The 11,189-nt window shown below is 42.5% G+C and overlaps 1 protein-coding gene and 1 pseudogene across 1 annotated transcript in view; both read left to right on the top strand.

Moving 5' to 3' along the window:
- LOC130400843 (deoxynucleoside triphosphate triphosphohydrolase SAMHD1-like) overlaps positions 1–1,867 on the top strand; it is a 20,709-nt gene extending 18,842 nt beyond the window's left edge. Inside the window, exon 15 of the mRNA XM_056605121.1 lies at positions 1,864–1,867. Within this exon, the coding sequence (XP_056461096.1) occupies positions 1,864–1,867 (4 nt within the window). The remainder of the gene's footprint in view (positions 1–1,863) is intronic.
- A 265-nt stretch (positions 1,868–2,132) lies between these two features.
- The window catches only part of LOC130399266 (deoxynucleoside triphosphate triphosphohydrolase SAMHD1-like), a 9,221-nt pseudogene continuing 164 nt past the window's right edge, over positions 2,133–11,189 (top strand).

Below are 11,189 nucleotides of genomic sequence, written 5' to 3'. Positions count from 1 at the left end.
TGTGCAAACCCCTCACGACACTATTTCAACAACCCCTGTCTGGAAATTGAGAACGGGCAATAACATAACCAAGTCTATTGATGTTTTCATTGCTGCTGATCTACGGCCATTCTCCGTTTTGACAAACAAACAGTTTTTTGATATTGCGCCTTAACTATGACTCGTACCGTCCTGTACCGTACCGTGACTTCAAAACCAAGGTACGCACCGAACTTGGGTGTACCGTTACACCCCTAATAAAACGGTATCCGAATTCAAGTCGCTTTGCAATGAATAAACAAAAAATCCCCTAAGTGACTATAAAGTCAACCCTCATTACCCACCGACCTCAATCCCATCCACAGCTGCTGGGGATATCTTTCTCTCTTGGATCAACCAATCAATTGAGAAACAAAGCCAGAACCTGTAAAAGTAAACCTGCACTATATGTCAATGTATTCATAAGAATAATATTCATAATACAATCAGAAAACAACATAGTTTAGCTGTTGAGACTGATGCGGTCAGATTCAGCTTGAATTATCACCAAATAGTTCCATTAGCAAGATCTTCCTGTAGTTACATTTCTGTAGTAATATTACATTTCTAAGTTAAAATTGAATTCATAAGTTACATTTCTCTAGTAACATTACCATTGGAAAAACGGAAATCTTAAAGTACACATAAAGATTCATGCAGAGGACCTCCTTCTTTTCACTTTTGGCTCCTCCCATTAGATGTTTGACTGAATGTGAGCTCTAAGATAGTTAAATATCTTAAAGCAACCCTCCCTGTATTTTTGTGTTTTATTCTATTATTAACTACTCAGTTGGATTCCAGGGGTACTGACAATATGTGCATAGCCTAATGCCTTTTGGCACAATTGGATGTACCTACAAACCAATCAGAGCAATGAAACATGTGCAACATCAGCAACAGCCACTCAGTTGTTTATGAAACGTCACTCCCATTGGGCGCGTCTATGTAAACAATTGTTGATATACCCTCCCTATATTAGATAAATAGTTTGATTGGCCCAACCCAGCATGGAGATTTGTATGAATAGTATTTTAGATGCATATACCAGAGCAAATAAAACATGAGCTCACAGATTTTCTAGTCCAAGGCTTGAAGTATTGACCGCTAATGCCACACACAAACTCAAAGTAATTAACACAGCATTTTTTAATTGTTTAATTTTTTTGAAAGAAAACGTATTTACTGGAGCTGGGATACAACATCTTACTAAAGAAAATTCATAAGATGGCCAGGTGAGTCTGATATTGACAAGAAATAGGATATTCACGACAAGTTGCAGCACTTTCTCTTAACATTCTTTCTGAGTTTGAGCGATCAGTGGGTCTTGCCCAGAGAAATCCGTGAGCTGATCGAAAATGTATCTAAAGTACCGTGTTCATTTAGTTTGTCTTGACAGACGAGGATTTATTTTGCATTATTATTTTGCTTTAAACTTCCACACCTAGATTACTACAGTTTTTCCCCCAACAATGAGGATGCACGCGACAAAATGCATTTTGGCCTAATTTAAAATACGATTCAAATTAAAAATGTTATATTACATCATGCAACATAGTTTTCTCAACCATGTTGGTCTCTTAGATTGTAGTGTCCTCAGTTTTGATTGATATATAGACATATTTTTTTTTCAAATGTTTTCTTGGTCTGCATCCTATGAGTGGCCATTCTCCGTAGTCCCAGTATGTTATGATAGTTTTCTTGAAGGTACAGGCTTTCCTGTTGGATGCATACAGACACCTTAGTTTGGCAGGCTGACCAAATTCAATCTTTTGCAAAGACCACCTTCTGAAAGTAGGATTGTTCAAGCAAGCTACTGATAGCTGTGTTGTGTTCTCTCTCATTCAGCTAAAATATAAATCAACTGCAATGTTTTACTTCATCAATCGTTTTAAGTGTTTGACTCTCGCATGATAATTTTCACAATATTAACCGTGATGGACAAATCAAATGTGCTGTCTAAGTTACTCTTTCTCCGATCCACTTTATTAATACACTCCTTTTCTTTATTCTCCAGACCTAATGATCCCAGCTTTCAAAAGGTAACTACAAAGTACAAAGTCATGTTACAAGTTAACAGCATTTGCCACGGACAGATTTATGTTAAGACACAGAAAATGGTTGCTAAGCACAAAGTTTGTATTGTTAAGGTTTGCTGAAACAAACTCTTACTGAGCCAAAATAATTTTCCCCCCTTTGAAGCATAATGCAAAATGATAAAGCCTGTATTCAGCATTTATGCTTTCCTACCCTCTTTGGTTTCAAAACCACGGTACAACGGTACAGACAGCTTTTAGCAATGTTTTATCTCTGCTCTTCTCGGGGTGTTTAATGACCCAATCCACGGACCATTGAACTCCACCCGCTGCTGGTCAAAATCATAGACACACCTCAATTCCAAAGACTGAGAAACATCAAGCAGCTCGGAGGGGTCTACTACGTTTCCCCGGAGCATCTCATAATCGCTTCGAGCATTCCATTGGGTGTGTGTGTGTGGTGTGTGTGTGGTGTGTGTGTGTGTGTGGTGGTGTGTGGTGTGTGTGTGTGTGCGTGCGTCCGGTGGACACCTTGTACAAGGGTTAGGCCAGTTTAAATCTTTATGACCGTTTTGATAATTAGTCAAATCCCGTATCGTACTACTAATATCTTTACCACCAGATGGCACGCACATGTCCACAAAGCAACTGGTGCCAAGTGGAACATCATGAGTCATGCCGGGCATGTGCCTGACAATTTTTCAAAGTTAGCACAGCAAATCGGTAATTCACAAATTGATACCCCACAAACCAGTCCTGAACCTCAAAATTCCCAATTAGAATCTCGAGAGCAAAACGTGACTCAAGCGTAAAGAGATCTGGCGGACAGCTTCATGCTGTGCTAGATGTTACTAACTACTTAAAGGTCCCATGGCATGCTACTTTATGGATGCTTTAATATAGATATTAGTAGGCCCCAAACACAGTATTTGAAGAAGTTCCCGAAAGCAACCGGCAGCAGGCACCAGGTCGCAGTTCATGTACTTCAGGGAGTCAAAGCCAAAGTTCCTTTCACAATTCCTTCTCAACCATGGCTGAGATAACCCCACTACAGTCTCGTTGTGGAAATACAAGAGACATCAAAGAACCGACGTGTTATGCGCCATAACACCAACATAAACACTTGCGTTACAGTGTCTGTAATCACACACACTCACATTCGGCGCTCGCCACAATCGTCGTGTCTCATTGGTGGGCCAAATTCCCTGGGCGGGCAAGGCAGAGGGGAGAAGGGAGTTTAGATCCTTTATGACGACATATGAGACCACATTCCAAATCAGCGCGCTTGAGCCTCCGTTTTTTCAAAGGGGAGCAGAACACCTAGTGCTCGTATTACACCGAACGCAGGTTTTAGCCACTGGGGGACCATAGGCAGGCTAGGGAACTCATATTTATGTTAGAAAACCTCATAAGTTTTTTCATGCCATGGGACCTTTAAGAACTTTGGAAGATTTATTGTTCTCATTGGCTAACATCTTTCCAGTTAGAGCAACAAACGTGACGCATCAGCGGCAGCCATCTTGGCCCCAAATTTGATAATTGTTGTTATTGGACCAAGCCCAGCCAGGAAAAGGGCCGCACAATATGGCAGAGCAAATAAAACATGAGCTTGCAGATTAGTTTGGCTCCCAGATTAGGAAAAAATGGATACCTATGCTAAACTTTGCGGTTATGTGTACGAGCATCATTAAATAATTTGTGAATATTTAATATTAAAGATAAAACAACATATAACATTGACATTTATTTGATGGGTTAAGGTTGAACCAACTACTATTGAGGTATTCTGATGGGTCTGAAAGCATACTAAGTTGAAAACCAAAGATCTTTCAAAAATGTGTTTGGAATTCATACAAACGAATCCATGCTGACATTACTTCAAATTACAATGAGGCTTGAAATGGGGTTTTATACATCGTACAAGTAACTGCAAGATGATTGGCCTTTTACTAGATTTTGGATTCTATGTATATCTTATACCTAGTTGGAAGACAAAAAGTCCAAACCTGGGCTGTAAATGCTCGTGGGCAGATTCTGGGCGAATGGCAGTTTTTTTTTGCTTGTTCTTACCAAACATTTTTGGGGAAAGTATGTTGTCAAAATATGCTAGTGTCTCAAACCGACATGGTAGAAAACCAGTGTTTGAAGCTCCAAACCAAGTTTACAGTGGAGCGTGTGTGGCTGAAGTCTGGTATGAGTCATAGTCAGATTGATTTGAATCTGGGACTGGGTGGGCTGCACACCTTGGGGCATTCAGTATCAAAGCCACACAGGTCAAACCAGCCTTCACCACAGACACTCAGGAGGAGCTCTGACATGTTGGTATTAAGCAGCTGATCTGCATGTAAACATCTTGCCAATTACAATAGAATAGCTTTTACCTGTGGCTTGGTGTCGGAGGAGACACACCCCTGGCTGGCACCCACTGGCATGTGGCAGGGTTAACTGACACTTATATTGCAGCGTTTAACTGGGTTATCTTATACTGGTCACTTTTGTTTGTATCTAACCAGATTCTCTGAGGCAACGTTTATCAATTAAAGCATCTTTGTTAATTTATTGTTGCAGAGTTGGGTACCTGGCTGGAAAGCTTGCTAAAGCTTTGAAAGAGAAACCCTGAACTGAAGATCGATGACAGAGACGTCCTCTGTGTGCAAATCGCTGGCCTCTGCCATGATCTGGGTGAGCAACAAGAGCTGCACCCCAACCCTTACCTCAAAACATCCAACATAGGCCAGTTTCTGTGTGAGCATGAAACCAGTTCTGTTTGACATTATTAATGATGGGATGGTAAATAATGAATGGTTCCATATTTCTGAACATATTTCTCTCTCTCTCTCTAGGACACGGACCTTTCTCTCATCTGTTTGATGGGATGTTCATTCCTAAAGTACTTCCAGACTTGCCAGTCAAATGGAAGGTACTGAAGGATTCACCCACTGCTTTCCCCAAAATTCCCCTCGCAGATTGTTCCGCGACTTTCAAAGACCCTTATCTGGCAACACGCTAAAACAAGCCAAACTGGCCTAACGTTCCTGAACTACTACCTTCTATCCTCAGCCTCAGTATTCCAACCCAAAATCATTAATTTAATCTCAATCATTTAAATGATAACGCCATTGGTGCAAATGTGATTGACAGGCAAGAAAAATCCAGAATCAATCAGGGAAGGGCCATGAATTGTTTAAAGTATACAATTAATATGGCTGGTGGATGACTGCCATTTCTAAAAGATAATACTCAAATTATAGCTCTTAAAGAACTATAATTTAAGCAGAACCTCATGAAAGGATTTTCTGCAAAACACTGAACACATTCTTGATACAGTTTTCTCCATTCATGCAAATTATTGAAAGTTGGAAACTGTACCCTTTCCTTCACTTCATTAGCAGTGTTAAGCAAGAATCTGTTCTTCAATGCATATCACCAAACAAGATAAGAATTAGTATTAGAATACAATCGATATTTATCCCACTGCCTGGCCCCTTCTGAAGTCCACCTACTGCCTTTGCAGCAATTCATTAAACATATTTTATAGAGCTTGTTCTATATTAATTTACACATTCAGGTCCTCAGTCCTTAAGTTGCAAGCAAAACTTTTTGTTTGCCTAAAGCAAAGCTCAGTGTACAACAGGCTACCATATGATGAACATTATATCCATTGTCAGGCAGTAATGTTTCAGCTGATAAGGGTTGGCCATTGCACTGTTAAAGAGTATGTTGCTGCAGCTCTGTTACATAAAAACTAAGAGAACGAGTTAAGGTAATGTGTGTGTGGAATGCATTCATAGTGCTTTACACACATCCACACACTGACGGTGGTGTCCGCCATGCAAGGCAGCAGCTAGGTCGTAGGTCGCTAGGTTGGAAGCGGTAAGTGTGAGGTGTCTTGCTCAGGGACACCTGAGCAACCTGTGTGTGTCATTGCAGCACGAGAAGGCATCGCTAGACATGTTAAACCATCTGATTGCTGTTAACAACCTGGAGCCGGTGATGAAGGGCTACGGGCTGGAGCTGCCAGTGGACCTCTTCTTCATCGAGGAGCTGATCTTTGGGAAAAGGACCGACCCTCATGATCCAGAAAAAGAGGTGTGCACAATGACTCTCCCAACAGAAGGGTTGAAACAATGGCTCTCCCAACAGAAGGGTTGAAACAATGGCTCTCCCAACAGAAGAGAATGTACCATGACTCTCCCAACAGAAGAGAATGTACCATGACTCTCCCAACAGAAGCGATGGTACTCTCCCAACAGGACTCAGAAAAAGGGTTTCCGTTGAAGTGAGCTGCTACATTGCTGTTTTCTATTTCTATTTGTCTGTTGACCGTTTCCTCGTGCTGTCGTTACAGTTGGAATACAGAGGCCGTAATCCGGAGAAGTATTTCCTGTACGAGATTGTGTCCAACAAAAGGAACGGCATCGATGTGGACAAATGGGATTACTTTGCGAGGTCAGTCCTTACTCTGGTCACTAACCTTGTTTGTGTATTGTGTGAGATGTTCATGCCACTGTTCTTTACAACTATGCAAGATATTCACTGCAGCCATCAATTATTTGAGGTGCGGGTCCGTTGGGGGCAGGATATTGTAGTGGCTCGTGGTTCATGGCTTTATCCCAAATGTTCATTTAGCTGTTATAGCGGGAATTGCATAGTTATAGTGCGCTAACTTGATCTCATTCCACAAATCTGTTTAGCCGTATTATAGAGGTCCTCTTTAGATCCTGTTCCACTTGTCAAGCGCAAAGATTTTTCCAACAACAAAATATCTATAAATGAGAGTTTCCTGGTTTAAGATGAGATTGTCTTTTATTTGATTGGATATATGAGTGAACCTTGTACCTCATGCCTTGCAATAAATAATAGCCTGCCAAAAAAGGTTTTTCCTATATTAACAGGCAAGGTATGTAGCGTCATATCGCTTTGGGTTGGATGCCCTAATACTAATATTCCTCCCAATATGATAGTTGGTCATATTTTGAAATACTAAAATGTATTTCAATTGAGAGATGACTATTGGATGTAGGGTAGAAATCAATATTCAGATTCAGATTCAGAAAACTTTATTGTCTGTCGTAACAGAAAATCATCTATGACGTGGCTCGACATACAAACATGAAAATGTACTGATAGGCATTCATACAACAACATTGATCTCTGAGAGCAAACACAGTGTGTATAGTTCTTAAAACAAGTATAAATATAAATACTATGAAAATAACTAAATAAAAGCTGTGGATATGTGTAAAGTGTAAAGTGACAGTGCGTCAGGGTTCCTTTGTCCATTGTTCATTGTTTATTTAAGCTGTTTATGGCAATGGGTATGAATGAGTTTTTCTTCGATAGGGGCACTCTATACCGGCGGCCTGATGGCAGAAGTTGGAAGGACTTGTGCAGGGGGTGGGTGGGATCCTGTGTAATGAGGTGGGCTTTCCTTTTAACTGCCTGGCTGTGGAGTACTGATAATTGAATTTGAGTTTTGCCAGTTATTTTGCTTCCTTGATTGACGATCCGGGAAAGCTTTGATGTGTTTTTGACAGAGGTGAGGGTGAACCAGGATGTGATGTTGAACGTGAGTACAGATTCTATGAGTGATTTATAGACAGCTGTTAAAATGTCCTGTTTGACATCAAAGCTCCTGAGTTTCCTCAGCAGGAACAGGCGTTGCTGTGCCTTTTTGTACACAGAGTCTGTGTGCTGGGAGAAGGACAGGTGGGTGTCCATATCTGTGCCCAGGTATCTAAAGGCCTCTACCTGCTCCACTGTCTACCCATTCAGCCTCAGAGGTTCAAAGAGACGTTGGGGGGAATATGTTTGCCTCCCCCCACAACACAGCTCCTTGGTCTTGGAGATGTTGAGCTCCAAAGTACTCTCTTTGATCCACTGCATCAGGGCGTTGACCTGCTGATAGTAGGCAGCCAGAGAGGAGTGATCCTTGATGTCGGCCACCAGAGCCATGTCATCTGCATACTTAAAAAGGGGAATGTCACTGTTGTTGTTTGTTATGTTGTTTGTGTAGATGGAAAATAAAATTGGTGATAAAACACAACCCTGGGGGACACCAGTGTTTAAAATCATGTTCTTGGATTTAAAGCCATTTACCACCACGTGCTGGGACCGGTCTTGCAGGAAGTCTTTTATCCACAGGATGAGTGATGGGTGGACTTGTAGATCCAGAAGGCGGTTGCACAGGGTGGCTGGGTTGACTGTGTTAAAAGCGGAAGAAAAGGCCATGAATAAAATCTGTGTGTGGAATGTGGGGAGTCCAGCTGTCTGCAAACGGTGTCCAGGAGAGTCAAACAGGCATCATCCCCCCCCGTTTGCCTTATAGGCAAACTGAAGTGGGTCAAGCTTGTCCACCACCATAGAAGTGAGGTGATCACACAACCCTCTCCATACACTCAGAGAGAATAGATGTGAGGGCCCCGGTCTGAAGTCTTTCATCTCCCTGGCGTTGGCTCTCTTCGGCACCGGTATAAGCGTGGACTCCTTCCACATCCGTGGGACACAGCTGGAGTCCAGGAGATGCTGGAATAGTCGAGTGATTACATCACCCAGCTGAGCTGAGCATTCCCTCAGCACCTTGCCCCTGAGCCTGTCCGGGCCAGAGGCTTTGTGAGGGTTGATGCGGCCCAGCATGGATGTGACCTTCCCTTTATCCACTGTGAGTGATGAATTGCTGGTGAGGGTCCAGTCATTCTGGGGGTGTGGCATGTTGAACCTGCTGTAGTATGTGTTGAGCTGCTCTGCAGAGGTGGCAGGGTCAGAGCATTGGATGAGGGCCGGTTTTGGGCTCTGCCCATCATGGTGTTTAGTCCCTGCCATGCCTCCCTTGCATTGCCAGTGGTGAATTTTTCCTCCACTTTGTTCTTATAGTGGAGTTTGGCCAGCCTGGTCTTCCTTCTCAATTCACTGTTGCACTCTTTCACTCTGTTTTTGTCTCCCTGTAGGAATGCCACCTTTTGTTGTTAAGACACTGTTTCAGGTCCTTGGTAACCCAAGGCTTGTTGTTCGGGTACAGCTTGACCTGCTTTGTTGGAATAACAGTGTCCACACAGAAGGACAAATAGGAGGTGATTGAGTCTGTCAGCAGATGAAGGTCTCCCTCACAGCTTTGGAAAAATTTTCCCAGTCTGTGATCTCCATGCAGCCCCTTAATGCATCAACAGAGTCATTGTTCCAGACTTGAACAGTTTTTGTTTGTATGTTTTTAGTTTTTGTCTCAATTTTGGAAGCAGCAGAATGACATTGTGGTCGGAGCGACCGAGTGGTGGGCGGGGCTTTGCGACATAAGCTCCCGGTATGTTACCGAAGCACAGATCCAGCGTTCTGTCAAGTCTGGTAGGTGTGGTGACATAGGCTACTGCTCCAAGTTTGGAAGCAGTGTGGTGACATCGCATCTGTTAAAATCCCTAGCAGGAGGACAGGCTGATCGCTACTCTGATTGACAGCTCTGTTTGTAGCAGTCAGCAATGCGCCTCCGCTGCAAATGTGAAACAAGTCCAGGGACATACACTAGGATGGCTGTAATTGTGTAAAATCACGGGAAGGTAGTGAAGGCCGAACGACACTGTCATAGTTATGTGTTTTTACTGCATTCAATCTCTCTTACAGTGAAGTACAGCCCACCCTTGTGTGGTGACTCCAACAGAGCCCGCCCCCAATCGACCTCACTCGTCATCCTAGTGTTCTCTGTCAAAAAGAATGTCTAAATCCTCTATATCTGACATCGGTTATTTCTTCTGACAACCATGTCTCGTGAAGCAGCAAGAGGCTGGTTTGGCGGTAGTCCTGAGTCAAGTTGATTAGGTGCGGAAGTTCAGTTATTTGTGCGTAATGGCGCACATTGGAGAAGTTAATTGCAGTTAGTGGCAGCCTCCTACCTCGTCACTACTCAGTTGTTTCCGTATTCCTCCTCGGGATCCCCTTTTCCTACTGAATCGCTGATGTAATGGATTCCTCTGTAGATGCTGGGAGGGATATGAGGCCAACATATAATTCAATAATACAAGGATAACATTTAGGGACATAGAGGACACACTCCCAACCAGAGTTTGCACTACAGTAGGCTCTCTTTACCAGGTTAAAGTCCTGCACAAGACGACGTGACTCTTTAGAATTAATTATAATAATGAATAATAAAAAATACTATAATAATAATATAATAATAATTAATAATTGATAAGATAAGTATTATAGTGGATATCATAGGGATATCAATTCTTATTGATCATGGACCTCCTTAACCAGAATGTTTAGAGGTCATGGATAAAGAGGTCCATAATATCATAAGAACCTTTGACTTGACAGACAATAAAGTCAGTTAGAGTTTGAGTTGTTTTTCAGTATGAGGGGTTTTAGGAGGTGTTATGGGGAAGAATAGCGAGTGGACCCAATCCTCGACACAGAGCAAATAATAGGGCTTCACTGAGAGCAACAAATAATTTACGCGGGGAAAGAGACGATGAGCTGGATGGCATAAAAAAAACAGTTAGACAGGCTAGTGTTTGGAAACAGCCGGTACGTCGGCCGGCGAGGTGCGGCAAAGGATGGTCTGCCAGACTAGACACGGTAGTTTTGGCGAAAGCGACGGAACACTACAACAACAATCTGAACACGGGGTAGGGTCGGTCCAGGTAAGTGGGTCTGACTGGCAGGTGTGAACAACGTCTAGCGATGATGTTAAGAGTCGGTCAACCTGAACAAGTAGTCTTGATGATCTGGAACGGAGGTCAAGTGATGTGATGAAAAAAAAATATCCTAATAGCGTTGGTTTAACCCACGAGGCTGTGAAGAACTAGAAATGAGCATGTAAGCGAATATCTTTCACTTTTCTTTCTCCCAAACGCCATGCAACAGTCCTCCATAAGCCTTCGGTTATGTCTCTCATCCCGCAATATTCTCACCTTTTTTAAAACCATTACCTTTTGTAAAGGCCCCTCTGGCACCTTCCTGCTCCAGAATGACTGGGATCAAAAATTCACTGCACCACGTTGTAAGCAAGAGGATACAATCTTGACAAATCCTCCTTAGTGACCTAACCATACTCAATGAGACACGCCACAGCTGCCAGGGATATCTTCCTCTCTGGGATCAACCAATCAATAGAGAAACAAAGCAAGAACCTGTAAAAGTAACCTG

Source organism: Gadus chalcogrammus, chromosome 1 (genome assembly GCF_026213295.1).
Source record: "Gadus chalcogrammus isolate NIFS_2021 chromosome 1, NIFS_Gcha_1.0, whole genome shotgun sequence".
NCBI classification, from domain to species: Eukaryota; Metazoa; Chordata; class Actinopteri; order Gadiformes; family Gadidae; genus Gadus; species Gadus chalcogrammus.
Note: the sequence above shows the minus strand (reverse complement) of the source record. Positions and strands in the feature narration are given on the sequence as shown.